Genomic DNA, 24,675 nt, shown 5'->3' with positions numbered 1-24,675 from the left:
AAAAAAAAAAAAAAAAAAAAGAAAAAGAAAAACCCAACCCAACCCTGTATCTGTGTGTGTGAAATATATTCTGAAACCACAGTCTTGTTGCAACATGTGCTGTCTACAGTGTATGAAGAGCAGCATTACATGAAATGCTTTTTCAGAAAGGCTCAAGGAAAACTGAATAATTCCATTTCATAATTTTATCATATAGGTTCTTCTTGGTATATTTTTCAGACTAAAATCTGGATCCTCATTCAAAATCTCAACTGCTTTGTTTCATGTTCATTCAAAACTGCCTGAAAACGTTAACACTTAATTGGTACCATGTTTTATTTCAAGTAAATTCACCATGACAACCGCTTTACTGCAGTTTCTACCTGTGGGAACTGTACCCATTAAAATCTGGCTTCACCTACTGCAAAATGAATTTCACTTGAATATGGCCTCATACTTTATTATATACTCAGCCACGACTGGGGGAGAGAAGTTTTCTGCTGTAGAAATGTTTCAGTTACTATTTCCAAAGAAAATAAAACAAACAATAAAACAAAACTACAGATTTGGTGACATCCTGCCTAGAACACACAGATTCAGATGCTCATTGTTTCTTCGTAAGGAGAGATTTTTCAGTTTTTATGGTGGGCAGAAAACGGTCCTCCAAACCCAATACAGATCTTAGTCTAATAAGAAAAAACTGGTAGCTTTTCATTAAAGGGAGCTAATTTCCATTACATGGCTACTATTAAAACTGAAGATACGAGCTCATTTTTTAGAAGCCTGAGAATAAGAAATGTGTGTAAAATCAAGTCTTTAATCCGCAAGCAAAACCAATGTAAGTCTGTGATACTGTAATTAATATGCAGAGTAGAACATTAAAAATCGTACCAAAAAGGAGCAGAGTAGTGGGATAGATTTAGGGCCAACTAATTCTGTACAGCATTCTTTAAAAACAATTTGGAATGCTTTGAAAAAACTGTATTTCCTTTCATTCATTTACTCAATTTTTGTTAAACACCTACTAAGTACCAAGCACTGTGTGATACAACTATGAGCAAAAGAACACACAGTCCCTGTTTCTATGCCTCTGATGGTGTCACTGGGAAAATAGCTCACAGGCATTTTCCTAAACTTCAATTCCAGCTCTCTGCCCAGTGACTTAGATGAATATCCAGGTGACTCATCCAACAACCTATTCTCATGGATTGTTTCTTATTTTTTGCTTCTTAAATTCCAAGGACCTTCAGCTACTCCCATGGCCATAGTCTGGGCCTTGTCAACACACTGAATTGCTCGACTTCTCATCTTACCAGGTGTCACAAACCTTCAATTCTAAAACACTTCTGAACACACCTATCCTTCAGTCTATCCCCTTCTTGGTTTCATTTTCTTCTCTATCTAACATTGTTTGGACTCTTAGCATTTCCATTATTTCATGGTCTCTCCTGTTCCTCGAATAACAACTATTTACTGAGCACCTACATTGTGTGACTTTGGGTGTGTTATTTAATTCTGAGCCTCAATTTTCTCATCTATGAAATAAATATATAACCATATATAAAAGATACACTACACTGTTGTAGGTTGTGAAAATTATATGACATAATGCTTCTAGATTACTATGCACAGTGCCTGGCATGGAGTGAATGCTTTTTAAATGTTTGCTTTATTGATTCCCATACCTGTATTTCAGAGACTATCACACAACTGTGTGGATTGAGCAATCACAAATTCATGGTTTCAGATTCCATCTGGACCCTCAACAATATGGCAGTGTGACTCTTAATGTGTTCATTGGCTTGAATACATGCACAAACAAACTCTCTTCACTTTTCACAAATGATAACTATGAGCCGTCACCACCAATTCTATCATCTCACTTGTTAACAGACCTCCTGGCCTCCTGCACTACATTAGGCAATAATCCTTTCATCATCTTACTAATTTTTCTCTGTGCACTTACTCCTATTTCAGCAGAAGATGTGTTCCCCTTCCTATCAAAGGCAAAACTTCCTAATTATGGTTCCCCTCTAGAATCCTAAGAAATCTCATTCAACAACTTCTTCTCCTGTATCTCTTCAGTCCTTCCCTCCTGGGTTTCCCCTATGTACACAGGTGCTCAAATATCTCACATCTTGGGGGGGGGGGGTCAAAACATTCCCTCAATTCTCTTTCTCCATCTTTTAACAATGTTTATGGCTTAATTTGTAGCCCAAAGTTTTAAATTTTAGGATATTTGAATTATTGATTGCCTCATTTTGATATTTGAATGTGTTTCTTGTGTTCTTCTTTAAAAAATTCTTCTCTTACCAAAAGTAACAAAGATTTTTCTCCTATATTTTCTTGTAAACATTTTAAAATAGGTTTTGTTTCTTCACATTTAGGAACTATCTGGAATATATTTTTGTATATGAATAATCATTTGATCTATAACTATATACTGAAGAGTTCATTCTTCTCCCAATGGTTGTAATGCCACTTACGTCATATATTAGAGATCCATGTAACATGCACTACTTCAGGGTTTTTTATTCTGTCCCATTGGTCTGTTTGTTTATACACTGCCTTGGTCTGCTTGGGCTGACATAAGAAAATACCACAGAATTTCTATGGCTTAGAAACAACAGAAGTCTATTTCTCACAGTTCTGGAGGCTCGAAGTCCAAGATCAAGGTGCTGGCAGTTTTGGTGTCTGATGAGATCCCACTTCCTGGCTCAGAGACTGCCCTCTTTTTGCTGTAACCTCATAATGGTAGAAGGGGCAAGGGAGCTCTCTGGGGTCTCTTTCATAGCGCACTCTACATATTCATGAGGGCTCCACCCATATAACCTAATCACCTCCTAAAGGCCCTATCTCCAAATACTATCACCTTGGGCTTTAGGTTTCACCAAAGGAACTGGTGAGTGGGAGGGGGAGGGCATAAACATTCAGTCTATAGCAGACGCCCATAGCATACTATCTTTATTACTATATGTACTTTCTAAGTAAGTTTTTATATCTGGTAGGGAAAGTCTCCCTGTTGTTCTTCAAAACTGCTTCAGTTATTCTTGACATTTTGCTCTTCAATGTGGACTTTAAATCAGTCTAAGTTCAACCAGACAGACAAACAAACATAACTGGTGGAATTTTGATAGAAAAAGCAGTGATAATGGACGTCTCTGAGTGTTTCTGCCTTTAATAGAAACACTTCTAAAATCTCATCATTATAGGTTTTTAGAAGCTATAGCTCTTTGATAGCTACCTTTTAGTGGATTAAGGAAGTTCCCTTCTACCTCTAATTTTCTAAGAGTTTAGTTGTTGGTTTTATTTTTAGGATTTGATGAAAAGTTAAATAAGAGAAAGAAGAGGAAGAGTGAAAATTTTAAATAACCACCGTGTTTCTGAACTGGTGAGTGGATGGATGGAGATGTCACTCACTAAGATTTTGAGTCCCAGAAGAAAAACAGATTTATAAGGGAAGATGGGGTGTTTGGTTAAATTTGAGATACTGGTGGAACATTCAAAAGAAGATATGCTATAGAGGTGTGCTGTCCAATATGGTACCCTATTCACATGTGGCTATTCAGTACTTGAAGTGGCTAGTCTAAATAAGTTGTGCCTGTCAGGGCTTACAATAGATTTTGAAGACTTAGTATAAAAAAAGCAAAATATTTCATTAGTATTTTTCACATTGGTTGTAAGTTGAAATGAAAATATTTTGAATATACTGGGCTAAGTAAAACATATTAAAATTAATTTCACCTTTTTAAACATTTTAAATGAGGCTACCTGAAAATTTAAAATTACATATGTGATTCTCATTATATGGGCTCTTGGGAGATATAAATCTGGTATTGAGATATAGATTTGTGAATTACAACCTTATAGGTGGAGTTAAGGCCATGAGTGCTGGTCTGACCATGAAGTATGCTGAGGGAGAAAAGGACTAATGCATCTAAAACACAATTTGACTTACAAAACTCCATTTACCAACAACCTCTCAGTAGCAACATCAGAGACACAACCATAATATAAATACTGAGATTCTATGTTCCAATGAAGCCAGACCACAGCTCACATAAAAAGGAAAAAAAAAAAAAAAATCACAGGAATATTACTTTAATTGAATGTAAGCTTTTTCTTTACCTCTATAAAATTTGTACATACATTCAAAAAAGCTGGACTGAGAGCCCCAAATAACCCAATGCTGTAAACTAACCTGATGAAAAGGGTCGTCTCTATATTCTTTTTTCACACTTGGATTAATTTGAGGATTTTCCATATCTGTCTCACTGGTACAAGATGACCGGCACTCTGCACAGTGTAACAAGTCTTCCCATAATACATCTTCTGTTTCAGATTCTGGCCTTGTACTCTCAGAATCCTGTCTGGAACTTGAACAGCGAGAGCTGCAACTAGTACCCGATTTAGGGGCATCCTGAAATCAAGATATTCTTTGACATTAATACAATTTATGTACCCTTTCCAAATCAAAGGATTCTATCAGAACCATACTTTGCTACTTTTTGCTGCAATGACAAGTACACTGTCAAATGACAGTGAAATAGAGAGCAAAACATTAAAGATATATATTAGTGTTTAAGGAGTAACAGAATTTTCTTATTATCAAAATCTATTTGATTTCACATCTCAGCTCAAGTGTTATTTTGCATGCAAAGGTTGTGCTTGTTTTCTCTTAAATTTTTATACAAAGTTCAGAATTCAGGCAAGCAGAGACCAGCCTAAGTTCATATGAACTGTATAGTCAATGAATATTAACCAACTTTAACTGATGTCTTTAACGTATTTTGAGTATTAAGAGTATTTTCTTACTCTCATTTTTTTTTCTTTTTTTTTTTTTTTAGCAACAGTGGATCTCATGTACCTACTGTTTTTGTTTTTCAAACAGAAGTTCAAGAAACTGATGTAAAACTGGTAAATAATCTATACCAGGAAGATAACTACCAACTCATGTTTTTGAGGTCATCTATGGTACAAAAGTGAAACCTAAAAGGTAGAAGTTACATAATTTCTAATCAGTTTACTTCTTTTCCTAGGAGTTGTTATTGTACAAAATAAATATTCTGAGTAAAAGTTTGATTTAATAATTGAAAACGGAGTGCCTGAGTAGCTCAGTTGGTTAAGCATCTGACTCTTGGTTTTGGCTCCAGTCATGACCTTATGGTTTGTGAGATGGAGCCCCACATTGGGCTCTGCACTGACAGCGTGAAGCCTGCTAGGGATTTTTTCTCTTCCTCTCTCTCTGCCCCTCTCCTGCTCATATTCTCTCTCTCTCAAAATAAATAAGCTTAAAAAATAATTCAAAATAACTTTTACTGAATAAAGAATGGTAATCCTTACAGCCAAGTATGCTGAAATTTTCATTTATTTTTAGCTATTCTATGTCGTCACTAAGACTGTCAATTTAACCTTTAAAATGTTTTATGTGTATCTCTTTCTCCTTCTCATGCTATGACCAGCTTTTATCATCTACACTTTGTTTGCTATAAAGAGGCTCCTAACTGACCCCTATCCGAAAGGCCTTCCCCACTTTCCAGATTAATCTTCCAAAAGTGCAGCTTTTTTCCATTCCTCTGACCAAAGTCCTTCTGTGACTTCATACTGCTCTCCTGGATAAAGTTCAAATTCCTTCACCAGCATGATTGTCTTCAAATGTGCTATTCTTTGGACTTTGGTTCTCCACTTGTCCCTACCACAACCTCTCCTCCAGTGACAAGGGGCTACTCCCCAGCCCCTAAACCTGTTTGTTCTTTGCCACTCTAGTCTCTAATTATGTTCCTACCTTGTATCCTACTCTCCTTTACAACCTACTCAACCAAGCGTCTGGAAAATGCCATCTGTATCCCTTTCTAGGTGGCTTACCTTGTTTCTGACCCTTAGTTTAGTCTTCTACCAAGGGGGAATAAAACCACCTATCTTAATTAAAGAGACACTGAAAATTAAATGAGCACTGTAGCTTTTAAGACAAACCAGGTACAAAGCAGGGGCTCCACAAATGTTAGTTCTGGAGCCTTCTATTTTTTTAAAATTTTTTTTTTTTAACGTTTATTGATTTTTGAGACAGAGAGAGACAGAGCATGAACAGGGGTGGGTCACAGAGACAGGGAGACACAGAATATGAAACAGGCTCCAGGCTCTGAGCTGTCAGCACAGAGCCTGATGCGGGGCTCGAACCCACGAACTGTGTGATCATGAACTGAGCCGAAGGTGGACGCTTAACCGACTGAGCCACCCAGGCGCCCCTGGAGCCTTCTATTTAGAATGATCCCTTTGTCCCTGAAGTGAGGTATTATTATTTATTTTCATGACAATAAATTTTACATTCCTATTCAGCATCTATAATATTGTCTGTTATTAAATGTTCATGTACTTCATATTCTCAAATAAGTCATAACTCTCAATTACACTGTAAGTCAATGAAAGACAAAAACCATTTTTTTGCCACCCTCACCACAAGTTAACAAAATACCTTGAATGAATGAGACAGGTTATTGATAATTAATTTACTGATATTAGAATGGAGCACCATGAAAACACATTTAGTGTGCTGATTACGGATTTGTGGGAGAATTATATGTTTGAAGGAGAAGTAAAAGTGTTTTGAAAGAGTTGAGCAGGAAAGTAAGTAAAGAAATCAAAATAAAAAAATACAGAAAGAAAAAAGGTAAAAATCAGTCTGCTTTGTCTTATAAAAAGCACTCCAAAAATATATGATTCACTAATGCCAACCAGAATACTTGAAGCATAAGCAGTTTTCATTACAACTGTTTTCATTAGCTAGCAAGGCACAGAATGCATTAGGAAACCAGTAATGGCTAGTTTAAATTTTTTGATAAAACTAGCTAATTATCTATCATTAATTTCTGATGTAGATTTGCTAATCAGATACAGAAATGAGTAACAGGATTAAAACCCTGATGATTATTTAACTGAAACTAATGGGTGATTTTAGGGATAAGAAAATATCTCTAATTCTTTACAGGTGCATTTTGCCAAATACTGATTAATAAGTGGGCTACTTTACAAATGTAAAATCTAAAAATTATGGTCTATAACTGATTACATGCCAAACAGAATTTTGCCTGCAATATTTAGGTGATTAATGGCCACTTTGGATTCCGCTACAAATTGCTGAATAAGGGCTAAAAATTAGAAATTTCTGAATTGAAGAAAACAGCTCAAGTTAATAGCTCATTTAATTTGGTTTGCTCTGCTCATTTTAAATCATTTTAGACATTTAGCTAAAACTGAGCATATAATCAAATTAAGGGGAGAAAAAATATTTATTTGAAAGGAATAAGAATTTATAACATAAATGCTTTGTGCCAGGCAATTGTGCAAATCTTATTTAATCCTAACAATCCAATGAGGCTTGTCTCTCTCCACTGTACAAACGCAGAAACTGAGACTCAGAGAAGTTAAATAACTTTTCCAAAGTCACTTAAATATTCTGAGTCCAAGCCCACAGTTTTCTTTATTATGACTGCCATCAAAACTGAAACCTAATTTTCAATAGGGAATAAAAACTGAAAGGTATCTGTAGAGTTAAACAAAGCAGGATGGGGTAGGCAACTGGGCAAATGCCTAAAAGAAGGTATCAATTCCACAGGACATCCCCTATGCCAGATAATCAAGTAACTCTACCACCATCTTCCCAACAGGAGACTAGAAGAAGACAACCAGATATGCATAGTGGATAGTAGAAAAAGGCAAGAAACTGGGGCAGGAGTGGGGGTGGGAGAGTTGAGGGGTGGGAGGAAAGAAGGTTAAGTGAAAGTCTACATACTGAATGACAAGACCACCTCATTCCCAATCTCCTTGATGCCAAACATTACGGCAGCCTGATATAATATCTACCACCCTATACCACCAAAGATTGGATGATTCTTCCTGAAAAACTAAAATCCCCTAAAAAGTGTATCTATAGATATTGACATTCGAGAGCCTTATAACAAATGGCTGTATCCCTAACCACTCATTTTATAGTGAAGACCACCAGTTCCACCCAAGCACAAAGTGCTTCCCAAAATGATTCCTTTGTGCCTCACCCTGAAAGAAAAAAATATCACCAGTAATTTGAAAAGAACAGAATAATATATATACATAAAGAAGTAAAACAATATTACAACACTATGGCTATCTGTCTCAATTTTACTTATTCAAAGGAGGTTTCGTTTTTTTTTTTTTTAATGTTTGTTTGTTTTTAAGAGAGAGAGAGAGAGAAAAAGAGTGCAAATGGGGGAGGTGCAGAGAGAGCAGGAGACACAGAATCCAAAGCAGGCTCCAGGCTCTGAGCTGTCAGCACAGAGCCAGATGCAGGGCCCAGAATCACAAGCCATGAGATCATGACCTGAGCCAAAATCAGATGCTTAACCAACTGAGCCACCCAGGCGCCCTTGTTTTGCTTTTTTAAAATACCCTGTGAGGTTGATTTGAGAGTCAAAATTTTCTTGAACTGAAATGTAGTTTTTAAAGAGATTTTTTTAAGTGTTTATTTAATTTTGAGAGAGAGAGAGAGAGAGAGAGACAGAGAGACAGAGAGAGACTGAGCCCAAGCGGAAGAGGGGCAAAGAGAGAGGGAGACAGAGGATCTGAAGCTGACTCCATGCTAACAGCAGAGTCCAATGCTGAGCTCAAATTCATGAACTGCAAGATCATGACCTGAGCCAAAGTCAGATGCTCAACCGACTGAGCCATCCCAGTGCCCCTGAAATGCAGTTTTTAAAATATGTTCTAGTCTAAAGCTCCTCACTTCACAGATAAAGAATCTGAGGACAAGATTTTATTTTTAGGTAATCTTTTACATCATTAAACAAAGATTGAAAACAATCAATGCCGATTTGCTACTTATCAGCCTTATTTAACCTGAAACCTGGAAGATTTTAAGCAACATATTTATTTAAAAGTTAAGATCAGTAGAATATTGTTCTGCCCTTCAAGAATCTCAATAGTTCAAAATATAGCTGCAAATCAAGAAGAGCAAAGATTATGGGGTGAAAACAGTACCTCCAAAGCCAAATAATTTATTCTCTTAGAGAGTGGAGACCTCTTTGTGTAAGAGGTCCTGAAATCCCTTCTAGTACCAACTGGCTTCTAACGATACCTAGTGTAACACTGAGAAATTAACGAGACTGAATTTCACAAGTATATCAGATGATCCAGGTGAACAGGCAATGAGCAGACACACTGGCATTAGTGTCTGCCTAATGGCAGCCACTGAGAGAAGAAACACAGCCACAGTCACCAGCAAGATTAAACAGAGCTACAACCACAGAGAAGAATGTACAAACAAGTAACTCTTCTAAGCTTAAAACAATCAAGGTATTCACACTCACAGCAAGCATAATATATTATTTTTCAAAAGTATAGCTCTAAATCATCCAGGAAAAAATTCTAATATAGTCTAAAAAGAGGAGAAGGCAATGTTTATCAAAAAGTGACATAAGTGACATCTGCCTTGAAGTCAGGTAATGAAGTTTTCTGTCCTTAGAATAAAAACTAAAAATACAATTGAATGAAATTCTTTTTCTATTTAAATAGTTTCAAGAGATGTGAAAAAGTTGGAAAAGGGTTTAGAGAAAACCAAATATTAATAAAGGAAGAATCAAAGAAGAAAAAATAATTGAATTTTATACTATAGGAAACTCAATAACTAGTAATAGTAACATGAAAGTCATTTGGAATGATAACTCTACTATAATCAAGAAGCTATAAAGCCTTTCATACTGTGAAAAAGACTAACACAGGCGTTCACAGATTCTCTCTCTAGGATGGCTGTCTTTAAAAGCAAACAATGAACTGAATGTATGAGAGTCTTTGGAGAAAATGCAGAAAATGAGAACAAATGTGTAGCTATCTATCATGTGTGGAATACACAAATCTAAAACTGCTACTCTATAAACCCAGGTCATATAACAAGGTATTCATACTGATGGGATATATTTATTTCAGTAATTTTATTCAATTGTTGAAAGAAGCTGTAAATTAGTAACATATAAGTAAGTATGTATACATATACATAAGGACAAAGTATATACCTCATTAGGGTAATGTTTCTTATAATGGTGTGATTTTCTGTTTCGAAGAATGCTCTCAGAAGTCCTGTCCACATGACGGCGTATCGGATATCCTGTTTCAGGGCCTTCTTCACTGGAGACTTCATCAGAAACATTTGTTATTGTCCTTTGAGTATCCTAAGTTGAGAGTACAGGAAGAGACTTATTGGTAATTTATGACTGAATTTGTTACTTTAAAACTGTAAGAGTTTAAATTATACATACATACACATATGTCTTCAAAAACCTCAAAGTGATTGATTTGTATTACCTGATTTTCTTTAAAAATGTCTTAAGTTAGTGACTATACTGTTATTTCAATTTTAAGAGTAATTCAACAGCTATTTGTCAAATACTGTCCTATAAAATTTCTGCTCACAAAAGGATGAGAAATAGATTCGAAAATTAAGAAATATAAAATAGGATAAAAGAAGAACAGAGACCATTTTTTTAAAAGGAACTGAGAAAACCGAGATGAACTTATTATACTATTTCTACAAACCCAAAATGCGGTCAGTTATAAGCCCATTACTGGTTTAATAATGGCTTATGAGGCAGGGGGAAGTGAATGGCAGTTGTATGTATGTGCATATCAGACAGACAATGTTATGTCCATACCAATTTGTAAGAGACATCCAGAGTTTGGAAATTCTGAAACTGGGAGACTCCAGAGCTTTAGTTTTGATTTTCTCAATAAACTCATATAACTTTAGTAGGTAATACATAGCTAAAAATGTGTTTGAAAGCGGTAGGACTAAAAACTTATCTGGTGAATGATGATAGTGATGTGAAGCTCACAGTATTAAAGAGCTAAATGCTTCCAAAATCTAAAATCAGAGTAAGGGACTCTATTTCACTGCACCCCATGGTATTTATTGTATGCTACTGGTAATGAAAATACATGTATTGTCAAGTGGTAACACATATTTCACTCAAACCTAAAGAACCAACATAAATGTTCATGCTCACATTCTATATGTAACAGAAGCAAACATCTTTTAATTTGGCCATACTGTTTTATTGTAACAGTTTTTTAAAGAAAAAATTACTTAACAAAAAAAAAACTGAAAGAAACAAAGAGATATATAATATTACAATAGGCTTTGTTACAATAAATGCTGGATTTCTTTATTATTTTGGAAAAGTAAACAAACAATTGCTATCCTTAACAAATGTCATCAATAAGAATTCTTTTTCAAATTAAAAACAAAACAAAACGAAACAAAACAAAACAGAACAAATGTGCTGACACCAAAGGTAACGAAATGAAAAACAGGTAATATTTTCTTATGGAGAACATGGATGGAAAGCCACATTCCTAGTTCAGTTTCTAAAATAATTTAAATGTTCCATTCAAAACAAATTCTCACACACACAGAGAAACGAGGAAAGAGAAGGTAGGTTTAACAAACATCAGTTATAAAGTGCTTTAACATTTAAAAATTTTTTAAATGTTTTTTAATTTATTTTTGAGACAGAGACAGAACATGAGCAGGGGAGGGGCAGAGAGAGAGGGAGACACAGAATCTGAAACAGGCTCCAGGCTCTGAGCTGTCAGCACAGAGCCCAACGCGGGGCTCGAACTCACGGACTGTGAGATCATGACCTGAGCTGAAGTCAGACGCCCAGCCGACTGAGCCACCGAGGCAACCCTAAGTGCTTTAACATTTTGGAAAAATTGGAGCCATCAATCAATTCAGAAGGTACCAAGTTACACTAGCAATCAAATTTAATCAAGTAACTTTATTTTCAGCTTTATCAGTGTGATTTGTAAAGGCTACAGAATTCTGGAAAAAATACATACTTCAAAGGCGATTCCGATGTCTAAGTCACTTTGCATCAGCTGATAAAAGATCACACAAACAATTTTATTTTATTTTTTTTTTAATTTTTTTTTCAACGTTTATTTATTTTTGGGACAGAGAGAGACAGAGCATGAACGGGGGAGGGGCAGAGAGAGAGGGAGACACAGAATCGGAAACAGGCTCCAGGTTCTGAGCCATCAGCCCAGAGCCCGACGCGGGGCTCGAACTCACGGACCGTGAGATCGTGACCTGGCTGAAGTCGGACACTTAACCGACTGCGCCACCCAGGCGCCCCTATCACACAAACAATTTTAAAAATCACACTTACTTTGCTGGAAATGTTCCTCAGTGTTCCTGTGTGCCACGTTGTCTCTTCTGGTCCAACAGTTTCACACTGAGGTTCATGGCTTTGTATTCCCTCCTCACTGCTTTTAACAGTTTTTTTCCCTTCAAGGGATACATAGCCATTGTCAGTCTCAGTTGATTTATCAATTGAATTCTTCGCTTTCTTTGATCTAGAAAGAAGAAATTGCAGAAGCATGTTATGTAGACCTAGCTTATTTTCATGGGTTACTGATAGAAATTATGCTCTGTTAAAAATTAAATCTGGTAGTTATTTTTCAGAATTTTAATGGCTATCTTATTTTTTACAATAAATAATTTAGAAATAGAATACCTATCATAAAAAGTAAGTCAATAATTGTCAATCAATGTCCTAATTTAGCTTACTTGATTGGTTTTGAGGTCTTAACAAATATCAATTCTAAGAGACATGCCCTAACTTATCAAATGATTCTTGATTAAAATCACTTGGTCTTTGTGAAAAATCTATGATCAAAATTTTGCCCTTTTTATTACAGTTAATAATATATTTTAAAGTTTTATTTAAAAACTGTTTCTAAGGGTCCTTGGGTGGTTCAGTTAACAGTTAAGTGTCGACTCTTGATTTCAGCTCAGGTCATGATCTCAGGGTTGTGAGATCGAGCCCCAAGTTGGGCTTTGCACCGACAGCACGGAGACTGCTTGGGATTCTCTCTCTCCTTCTCTCTCTGCCCCTCCCCAACTTGCGAGTGCATGTGCTCTCTCTCAAAAAATAAACTTAAAAACAAAAAACAAAAAAAACTGTTTCTGTAATTATTAAATTGTGACTGGTGGTTTATCTTGGTTTTAATACTTTTGCTTACCCCAATACTTTACTATTAGCATATATAAATAAATATCTCTGATAAATTCATTGTAGTATACAAAGGAGCCGTATGATCTTTTGTAGCATAAAAATATGTGAAGAAAGGGAAAACTTTACAATACAAGTTTCTGGGTGCCTGGGTGGCTCAGTCAGTTAAGCATCTGACTTCGGCTCAGGTCATGATCTTGCAGTTCACAAGTTAGAGCCCCGCATCGGGCTCTGTGCTGACAACTCAGAGCCTGGAGCCTGTTTCAGATTCTGTGTCTCCCTCTCTCTCTCTGCCCCTCCCTCTGCTCTCTTTCTCTCTCTCTCTCTCAAAAGTAAATAAACATTTAAAAAAATTAGAAAGAAATATAAATAATGGAAGAAGTAGACATGAACAACGCAAAGAAAATAAAGAAGTAACCTCTTTCACCCACTAGAAATACTCTGGAAAAAATATTAGCATCATGTAGCCATCATGTACATGTAGCATCATGTACCTAAAAGGCTACCACTGAAATTCTTCACTTATAGGAATTTAATTATTTTCAATACATAAAATACAACATGTAAAATAATAAACAAGACTTTTTGATTAACAGGCCAATGCTTGACGAGTCTTTTTCAGAAACTCTCAGAGACTACAGAGGGTGAAAGAATAGCTATCCAAAAGAAATAGCAGAAATATAGTGGAAGTCCCACACAAAATTAAAATGTGCTCAATGCAGATTAAGCCTAAATTATTAAACCTGTATTATTAAAAAGCAATTTCAGGGGCGCCTGGGTGGCGCAGTCGGTTAAGCGTCCGACTTCAGCCAGGTCACGATCTCGTGGTCCGTGAGTTCGAGCCCCGTGTCGGGCTCTGGGCTGATGGCTCGGAGCCTGGAGCCTGTTTCCGATTCTGTGTCTCCCTCTCTCTGCCCCTCCCCCGTTCATGCTCTGTCTCTCTCTGTCCCAAAAATAAATAAACGTTGAAAAAAAAAAATTAATAAAAAGCAATTTCATTTAACTTTATTTAAATAAATCCCCTTGAATTTTCTGCAGAGTATCAGATTTGCAGGAAAAAATTACATTGCTTTTTTAAAGGCCAAAAAACAAAAATTTTTTAAATTTCTCAAAACTTTTTAAAACAAAAGTTTTTAAAAATGCACACAAAAAACATATCTTTAATACTATAGTTAACTCAGTCATATTGGAATCTTTTAGAACTTTGTAGGACCTTAGAACTCACCTATTCTAAATGCTCATTTTGGAAACAATGGATCAGAGATATAAAGAGATCTAAGTAATCTAAGTAACTTATATAAGGTGACAGAACTAGTTAGCGGCAAAGCCAGCACTAGAATACAGACCTTCTGACTATGAAGGTAACTATATTCTCCACACTACCTCCAAGTGCCTCCTCTTGGGGAAATTGCTGATAGGATTTCTTAACACACTCATCAAAGCCTAAAAAGCTTTTGTTTTATACAAACAGGCCTCTCTTCTTCCTGATCTTCTCCTGCAAGGTTACTAAATGGTACAGACCACACTTCCCATAAGCTTCGCAGATGTCTGATGCCTTCTAGTCATTCAGAACACATCTCCATAGAGTTGCAAGACTCAGAAGCCCAATCTCCTGACCCTTTTCTTTCTATATGACCCTAAGAGATGGAGAGACCAAGGGAATGAACCATCGAACAAAGATCACTTAAGAGTTACAGAGGGAAGGAGGAAAATGGATTAAAGTAGAGAGGAGAAAGGGCAAAACAGAAGATAAAAGATGCAGAGAAAATGTGTGACCCTCTCTGCCTCAGGAATAAAGTGATAAAATCATCAGTTATTAATTGTTCCCTTCACATCTCTCCCTTAAACACTGCGCAACATGTGGATATAGAAAAAGACCTAGGGAAATACAGTCTTGATATCTCAAAAATGTGAGAATTGAAAAGCTAGACCAATGTGCTGGAAAGGGATCTATGAAGGTTCTTAGAAATTACACTGGGGTGGAAAAACGGGGAAAAGGAGATGAATGGGATGAAAGAAGACTGGAAAATTGGTAGAACTATTAATCAGACAGGATATGCAAGAGGAGAAATTTATCTTAGAAGATGGAAATGCTGGCCCTCAAGGGCCTAGGAACATCCTTAGAAAGATCACTAGGCAGTTGAAAACACAGGCCTGGAGGCCTATAGTCAAAGTAGAAAAAATAGCTGAAAACCTGCAGAGTGAACCAGAACCCTAAAGGGCAAAAAGATAAAGGCCTAGTGAAAAGGGCTTTGAATCAGTAGTAACTGCTGCCTCTGGGATTTTTCTGAGGGGAATGTACTCTTGGTGGAGGGGAGGATGGAAGTACTAGCAGTAACCCATTCCACATACCTTTCTGCTATCTCCCTTCCTCTCTTCTTTATCTCTACTTCCAATCTTCTCTGGGTTGTTTCTTTCCCCACTATCTCCTCAAAGTACATGGAACACCCTCAGGAGACATCAACAGTAAGTTACTAAGCTATAGCAGCTTTCTGATGTTTCTCACAAACTAAACGTAGAGAAGTTGCAAACCAAGCTGAAAGGACAAAGAAAATAGCAAATATAAGTACCACCCTCAGAGTTTACAAAGTAGCTCAAAATACAAACTAAGGCAGCTTGGCAGTGGCTGGTAGTAAGGGCTCTGGCTTGAGAAATGCTGCAGTGGGGCAGTAGGGCAGACCGGTGGCAGCCAATAATAGCACCCCATTCAAGGAGAATTCTGGGGCAAGGTGTCAGGTGCAGCCCAATGGAATTTTGGGAATGGGCTACAAATGGAGACTAACTGAATAAATAAGTATACTGAGGACAATGGGAATCAGATTTTTCAGTGATAGAGAAGGAACATGTGAATATAAAGAAAAGATAAACTTTGAGGTACCATGTTTGAATTGGAGCTATCATTGCAAAGTCATGGTTTATAATACATCTAAATATAGAAATAAAAGTAAAGAGATACACACACACACACACACACACACACACACACACACACACACCACTTTCCAGCTCTGCCCACTAAGAAGGTCTGGGAGTTTTAACACCACAACAGCAATGAGCACTTTTAGAACTCAGATCTTGCTTTCTATATACCACCCTCCTCGAAGAAATGGATGACTCCAGGGCTGAGACAGAGGAAGTACAAGCTGAACCTAAAACATTTTGTTGTTCTAGAAAGTAAGAAAGTGATCAAGGAATGATAGGGAAATATCAAAAAGACAAACTGCTCAAAGGGGCTCTACTGGCCAAATTTAGGCCAATCTGATCATCAAAATGAATAATGACATTAACCAATTGAATAAAATGAAAATCTAGGAATAAATAAGGGAAAGCTTACCCTTAAAGCAGAATGTCAACTAATAAATGCAGAAGAAATGACAGAGAAAGAAAAATCACCATTTGGCAACCACCATAATTCAGGCAATAATCATCAAATAGATGCTAAAACTAGAAGGTGAAGGTGGGATGAGAAAGAAGTTATTTTTATAATCTTCATGTGTCTCCACACAAGAGATTTGTTGATTATAAAGGGAAAAGTAAATATACAATGGAGAAATCTGGTAGATATTATATTAAGTGATTAACGTCAATATCAGCAGTAAAGGACCGAATTTACTTTGTTTTCCATCTGATAGGATGCAATAAGAACTAAGTATCACTTCTCTGATATTCCTGCCAAAAATGCATAACTTGGGTTTAATCATGAAGAAACATCACACTACTAACTCAGTATTATGCTGCTAAATGTTAAACAACCAGCTCTACAGTCCTTGTTTGTAGTGTTTCCTGATTTCCATGGTGTAAGTAATCCCACCATGGCCAGTTTCAAGTACCAACCAACTGATAATGCTGACCTTGGAGTTAGGAAAAGATACACATATCTGGCACTCACAAGTCATTTGGAGTCAGATCCCAACCAGAGGCAAAACCTAAATTAAGTGACTTTGTACAAAATGACTTCCTTGTAAGTCTTCAGAAACGTTAAAAACGTGAAAGTTGAGGAAAGACTGATGTCTGTTCCAGACTGAAGGAGACTAGAGAGACATGACCCAGATTAGAGCTTCTGCTGGAAGGAACAAAGCTATTAACAGAGACCATCAGAATTTAAATGGGGTCTCTGGGTGAAAGATATATGGGAGTTCTTTGTGCTGTTCTCTCAACTCTTCTAGAAGTTTGAAATTGTTTCAAAATAAAATTATATCTTCTAAAAAGTACAAGCTGATTTGTACCCTGATTCGGGTATTCTTTGGGTTTGAGCATCACAAAAATGCGGAAAGGAAAGAGAGAGTAGGAAAGCTAAATTCCAATTAATGGAGGTAAAGAGGGTCAAAAACTGGCTGCTCCAGGTGATGTTTAGTTCCACCACTGACTGCTGTGTCGTTCATAGTGCCATTAAGAGCTGAAAGTAAGAACCTCAGAGAATAATATTAGTTTCTCAAAAGGAACACAGGTTACCAAGACTCGGATGCTTTATTACCACATTCCATTGTTTTAGGGAGTAAAGATACTAGAGAAAGGGAGTAGGACTAAGAGATATATTTAAAATACTAATATTGTAAAATTCTACTTAGACTATTTTTTAAAGGGATGGGTACTTCATTCAAGTCAACTTTAAAATATGTACAAAAATAAAAGTAAGTGAATAACATTTTGATTTTAAAACAAACATATGTATCTAAATCATCATTCTCTACCAAAAATAAAACACACAGTACAAAAAAAGCTGGTATTCGGAATTAAAGTACTGTAGTATAGAAAGAAATGGTACTTTTTTCGTATTATCCACAAAAAAAATCTACCTTTTGACAGCTACATTTAATGCATATAATACATTAACTTGGTAAAAACCAGAGTTAACAATTTTTTTCTTAGATCAACCCAAATACCATGAGTCACAGGCATGTGGGCAATGAGGTTAGCAGTGCGGTGAAAACAGGAGACATACTAGGCCATACTGCTCTTAGTTATTTCTGTGATAGAAACAGTATTTCATGCGTTGGATTTTGAACAAAAAGCATTTGCAAAGAAACAATGTGCAATTCCACTGCCATGGTCAAGGCTTACCATGTTTTATAACTTTATAGTTAATTTTGTAACTAGCCTACTACATTAATCTTTGAATGGCGTGACCTGTGTAGAATTGTTTTAAAAGTCTTATGCTTGACAAGTCAAGAAGGATAACTCTTTGTCAAAAATACTCTGAGGAGGAAATGACTTTCAAAAATGTAAGCAGTATAATTAGCTTAGTTCCTCTGTGAGATGAATGATGATTTTGGTCTTGTCTGAAAAAATGCAAATAAATGTACAGCCTATGCCATAAATAAATCATGAAACTGGCTGCGTTTTTCAACACTGAAAACTTTAAGCAAAAATGTAACACAACTTTTAAAGAATTTACTAGCTTATGAAATTTCAGATCTACTGTACCAAACATGAAAACCAGTGTGTTTCTATTTGAAAAACCTCATCAGGTAATCATAACATTCATGGTACTCTGTACTGCTATAGGGAAAAAAAAAGTTGGAAATGTTTGTTGGTGCTCTTGAAAACATTTAGAGGTATATAAATAGACCCAACTGAAGATTATCCTTCCAGTACTAAAGGATATTCGAGAGATGTTCCTATGGGAAAAGTTAACAGTAGCAAATAACTCTTATTCTAGAACATGGTATGAAATTTCTAGTCCTGCTGTCATTTCTACAAGGTTAAGAATGCAGAGGGAAAGGAAGCTAGAGAGACAGAATGCATAAAATCTCAGACATTAGAAAATGACACAGAAGCCTACATATTACCTCTACTGTGTGCACAGCTATGCATACACCTTGATGATATGCTAACATAGCCCTTCAAAGACTTTTGGGCCCCTGTTTCCCTAGGTATCCTTTGTAACATGCAAATTTGAGAGGTGTGCACCAAATTATGTATTATGTACTAGGTTTATGTATGGTACCTGTAATTTTTCTAGGACTACTCCAAAACAGAGTGGCTCTAGCAGAGCTTAATGAGTTAATCTAACTGTGACCTAAGATATAGAAAAAATTTTTTAACGTTTATTCACTTTTTGAGAGAGAGGGAGAGACAGAGCAAGAGCAGGGGAGGGGAAGAGAGAAAGGGAGACACAGAATCCAAAGCAGGCTCCAGGCTCTGAGCTTTCAGCACAGAGCCCGATGTAGGGCTTGAACTCACGAACTGCGAGATCATGACCTGAGCCGAAGTTGAACACTTAACTGACTGAGCCACCCAGGCGCCCTTGGCCTAAGATATTTTTGAAAAATCTGTGATATACTGATATTTACATGGTCTTCAACCTTGTCTGTGGAAGACATGCTTCACCCAGTTCATAGCTTAAATGACTTAAATTAAAAATAAAATTTTAATCCTTATACCAAAAATTTATGGTGGGACTGCATACCACTTTAATTCATTATGCAGTATACTACATTATGTGAAAACAATCAATTTATTAAATCTTTAGGTGTTAAAAATAGTCAATATGGAGGTCAGCCATCTGAATTAACATATGACCAGTTTTATTCTGGCATCTGTCTCTCATCCACCAAGTCAATTTATATTGACTGTTTTTCAGTGATATTGTGATAGTAAATTAAAGGACAGGTAAGAAACCTTAGTATCTGAATTCTGAAGAAGGTATTATGCTGAAGAGATATACTAGCTAGATGTAATTCTTCCTATTCAATATTCTTAATAAAACTTATAATTATGCTAATTTATGACTATAATTCTTTGAAATTAAAGTACTAAATACTTAGGAAATATGGTTGATTTCTACATCTTTTTAAATTGCTACTTTCTTTGGCTTTGTTTTCTTAGGTTCATGGAATTCTTTTACAATAATTCCTAATTTTTTTCAAATGAGAAATATTATGCCTTATCTAAAAAATTGTTTTATCCTGAAAATGAAATGTACTTAGAAATGATAAATAGGGCCTTCCCAACTTACAAATTCAGGATATAAAAATAAACAGTAGTTTTCATCCTAACATCTACAAAACCAACAGACACTCTACATGAAGCTTAAACATTTGTGTGGTCATACATTTATTTTCCTAGTTATGTTAATTCAGATACCTTAATGGAGGTATCTAGCTTTTCAATTTATTATCACCAGAAACAATTTTAAGTCTCAGTTGGTATTTCAGTTTAAGGCCTTTCTGATTTATCAAAGCTTGAAAGAACAAGACATCATCAAGATTTCAGAACTCAGTTTAGAACTTCCAAAATTAACATTTTTCTTAAGATCTTTTTGTACCTAATATTTAAAACACTCTCATTCATATGCTAACAAACCCGTTCCAAAATGAGACAGATTAAAATAGTACATCTTTAAAAACATTTAGATTACAAAGTTGTCATTTTAAAGAAATAAATCCAAAGGGATTTAGCCATTATAATATCAGTGACTGGTAGTCAAGGTCATTCTATAGTCCAAAAGGAAGAAAATTGAAGTCTGAATCTCATTTGACTAGAGAAACATGGTAGAATTCCAAAGGCACCAACCTATTGATCTAGGGGGATTTTGAATACTATGTAATACAATTTTAGTTTTGGACAACCCAAACAACTAAATGATTCCCCAAAAGCAAAACATATATACTATGCTATTTATAAGTGCTCATCAGAAGGTCTTAAGAAACTGACTTCACAGTAATAAAACTTTCACATCCTACTGTTGGAAAGGACAGCTATTTATTAAAAAACAAACAACAACAACAACAACAAAAAACTAACGAAGACAATGAAATTCAAATTCAAAATAAAACCAAAGCCTGTATCTTTTCTGGACAAAGAACAGGTGGTTGGAATGGTCAGGGGATCCAACTTAATTTCATGTTACTTCAAACTTAGGCTTTGGTACAATTTCCCTCAAAATTACAAGCACTTGAAAATACTCCCAGGATACCATGGCTTAATTGTGTAACGTATGATAAACTTTATCATTAAGAGCACAATCACAAGTTGATGAAACAATGATACTAGTGGAGGAGTTAACAAAAGTGCTCAAAAATAGTTATGTGCAGTATCCCTTGATTTATTAACTTGGCAAGTTTTATCAATTCTGTGTTTTGATCATAGCTTTTTAACTTTTTTCAAACTTATTATGTCTATGTAAACTATTCATATAACCCTTACATGTTTTGAATCAACCATTAAAAATGACAATACAAGATTGAATTAGGTTTATTTTTGAAGTTTGCTGTAATTATATTTCCCTATTTGGTAGATCTTTGCTGTGATACAAACTATACAAAAAGCCCGATGTATAAAACCAGAATTTCATGCTATGGTATACATCTTATTATTTTAAATAATAATGCCTATATGTTTTATTTCAGATAATTTTACATAATTGAAGCAGGGATTAAAGAAAAATGTACAACTCACATGGCATTAATAGTCACTTTGACTAATAGTGCTGATAAAAATAAAATGACCAATTCAATAGAAGTCAAACAGCATTTGAAAAATCATTAAATAAACCAAAATCAAGAAATCCCAACTAAACATATTGTGATGGTATATACTCATTCTCGTATAGATGTATTTACACATATCCCAAAGTAAACTTTATGGTCTCTGTTTTTCCATCATCTGTAGCATTATAATTTATCAAAACAAAATCCATACCAGAACTGCCATATTTAAAAAAAATTTTTTTAAATGTTTATTTATTTTTGAGAGAAAGAGAAAGAAAGACAGACTCTGAGCAGGGGAGGGGCAGAGAGAGAGGGAGACACAAAATCCAAGGCAGGGTTCAAGCTCTGAGCTCTTCAGCACAGAGCCTGACACAGGACTCGAAATCATGAACTACGAGATTATAACCTGAGCCAAAGTGGGACCAACTGAGCCACCCAGGTGCCCAATTATAATATTGTGTCTTCCTTCCTTCCTTCCTTCCTTCCTTCCTTCCTTCCTTCCTTCCTTCCTTCCTTTCCTTCCTTCCTTCCTCTCTCTCTCTCTCTCTCTCTTTCTTTCTTTCTTTCTTTTTTTCTTTCTTTCTTTCTTTCTTTCTTTCTTTCTTTCTTTCTTTCTTTCTTTCCTTCCCTCTCTCTCTCTCCTCTCCTTCCTTACTTCCTTTCTTCCTTTCCTTCTTTCCTTCCTTCCTTTCCTTTCCTTTCTTTCTCTCTCTTTTTCTTTCTTTCTTAATTTTTTAAAATGTTTATTTATTTTTGAGAGAGAGAGAGAAAGAGAATGAATGCGGGAGGAGCAGAGAGAAAGGGAGACATAGAATCTGAAGCAGGCAGGCTCCAGGGTCTTAACTGAGCCTAAAGTGGGGCTTGACTCACGAACTGTGAGATCATGACCTCAGCGGAAGTCAAGAGTCAGATACTTAACCAACTGAGCCACCCAGGCATCCCCCAGAACTGTCATATTTAAAGTCATTAATAATCATTAACTGAGACTGAAGTCCCAGAAAAGGGATAGTGCATCTCTATGCCATATAAAGCCTTGAATAAATACAAACCCTGATAAAAAGAAAGCCGCGTGCCAGAGGTCTCTGAAGACAGCGCCGATGCCATAAGAGGTGCTGGTTCCGTGGCTCTGAACTGCTCCCTCCTGCGTGTTGTCTGTGGTACTAGAACCATCTCCTTCCCTATGTACTTCCAAATGGGCTGCTTTTCTTAATTTCCTTCATCAGAAGAGGTTAAGAGCCGATTAACTTTAAAATTTTAACAACCACTTTCTTGGCAGTACATTCAAAATTTTGATAAAACATAAACACAGGAACTTCAATACACAATAAAATTCAAATAAACTGGATAGAAGTTAATCCAAATGTTAAGGTACATATTCGAGAACAATTTCTATAAATGTTAGGTATTGTTTCTTGCTCTTAATGACAGGTCAGTGGACATTAGGTTGTAAGGATAACACTGGACAGATTTTTACAAAAGCATTTCTTCCCTACTTGAATGCCACTTATCTGCAGAAGAAGGAAGAAGAAAGAAGAAAATTTAGATTGGAAAGAATTATAATCTAACTGATCAATAATGCTATTTATCTAATGAAGGTATTATCTTTTCAAAACAAAAAGGGCTTAAATCTCAACATCCCCATACTGCAAATGTCACAATCTCTTAGCAACGATATTCAAAAGAGGAATTGCTCCAAAAGACCCTTTAAACAGAACTCCATTGTGCTGAGTGGCCAGTGAGACTTGCTACGTTTACTTAATCAAGGGGCAATATGAAACAGCTTCAAATAGCATTTAATAAATAGAATTTGACTGAAATTTTTTCTTGGCTCTTATTGTCAAAGTATAAGTACAAGATTTTGTAAACAGAGAGAATTATCAGCAATTCCAGCTAATATATTCCCTGCAATGATATTAGGTGCCTTGCAGATGAGCTTCAGAAAAGAAAGCAAAAACAACAAAAGTAGGTATGTGGTCTCACAATGGCCTTGAAGCAAATGCACAACCTAAATCTTCTGGCAGTTTACTCTGAAACTCCCTGCTTTATTTGAAAGAGTGACTTTACAAGATGACATTTTATTCAAGTCAAGAACAATCTTAGATTCAAGTTACAGACATACACAAAAAGATCACTTATAACAGAGTACCTCCTTCTTTTACCCCCTGTGCTCAGAGGAGGTTTCGGTGTTCTTGTTGACACAATCTGGCAATGCACAGTTCCCAGGAGCAGCATCAGCCATACTGGCCCAATCACTTCAGTCAGAGGTATGCTATGTGGGCTAGAAGCGGAACAGAATAACACTATTGCAGCAACTACAAAAAGGGAAAGAAAATATGTTGAATTATAGATCTGATAGTCACTTCTTCAAAACTTTAAAAATTGTTCTAACACTGCTTCTTGGCAGATTATTTTTCTAATTTTAAATGAGTTTAAGATGTTACTCCAGACAAGCTCTTTCAGACTGTTTTTTCTTTGCCACTGGCTACCCACAGTATTCAGTAATAAACTCCTGGAACAAGATAACATCCAACATAGTCTCTAAAGTACACACTTTAACGCTTTAGTGAAAAACAGATGCATATAAATCTAAGGGCATTCCTAGTAAGATCACAATCAAAAGAACCACTAACTTCTAGTGCTCTTATTTCTTTGTTTTCCAAAGAAGGAAGTAAGTCTATGATGTGTGTAATAAGGCTGTAAAGAGCTTCTTTTCAATAGAAGTTTATCCACTCAGAAATAGTAACAAATTTACTTGGGTGTATTTTTCAGGAAAACCTCTAAACACTCACCAATACTAAGCACTGTCATACGAAGAAGAAATCTTGCTTTTGCCTGCTCAGCATCCTTTATACTTTCTAGACATAAAAGTGTCTACCTTTTGGGAGTCTGCCCCTTTTATCTGTCAATCAAATGGTCTTATTTCTCTGACTTCAGGGATAGAAATGTAATCTAGTCTTGCCACAGTCTTAATTCTGGGCACAGGAATTAATAAAAAGATGGGCGGGGCACCTGAATGGCTCAGTTGGTTGAGCGTCTGACTTCAGCTCAGGTCATGATCCCACGGTTCATGGGTTCAACCCCTTCATCAGGCTCTGTGCTGACAGCTCAGAGGCTGGAGCCTGCTTCAGATTCTGTGTCTCCCTCTCTCTCTGTTCCTCCCCCGTTCACATTCTGTCTCTGTTTCTCTCTAAAAAATAAACACTTAAAAAAATTGTTTTTGTTTTTTT

General features: G+C 36.0%; 1 protein-coding gene across 10 annotated transcripts in view; it reads right to left on the bottom strand.

The window, feature by feature from the left end:
* The window catches only part of PHTF2 (putative homeodomain transcription factor 2), a 124,961-nt gene that overhangs the window by 17,799 nt on the left and 82,487 nt on the right, over nt 1-24,675 (bottom strand). For 5 of the 10 annotated variants that reach the window (XM_045494577.1, XM_045494581.1, XM_045494583.1 and 2 more), the window contains 5 exons: nt 23,595-23,760; nt 22,498-22,662; nt 12,171-12,357; nt 10,020-10,175; nt 4,181-4,399 (listed from right to left, as the gene is read on the bottom strand). In XM_045494577.1, coding sequence (XP_045350533.1) covers nt 4,181-4,399; nt 10,020-10,175; nt 12,171-12,357; nt 22,498-22,662; nt 23,595-23,760 — 893 coding nt within the window. Of the gene's footprint in view, nt 1-4,180; nt 4,400-10,019; nt 10,176-12,170; nt 12,358-22,497; nt 22,663-23,594; nt 23,761-24,675 lie in introns of those variants that run through there. The other 5 variants (XM_045494579.1, XM_045494580.1, XM_045494586.1 and 2 more) reach the window with 3 other exon arrangements.

Source organism: Leopardus geoffroyi, chromosome A2 (assembly GCF_018350155.1).
Source record: "Leopardus geoffroyi isolate Oge1 chromosome A2, O.geoffroyi_Oge1_pat1.0, whole genome shotgun sequence".
In the NCBI taxonomy this organism is placed as follows: Eukaryota; Metazoa; Chordata; class Mammalia; order Carnivora; family Felidae; genus Leopardus; species Leopardus geoffroyi.
Note: the sequence above shows the minus strand (reverse complement) of the source record. Positions and strands in the feature narration are given on the sequence as shown.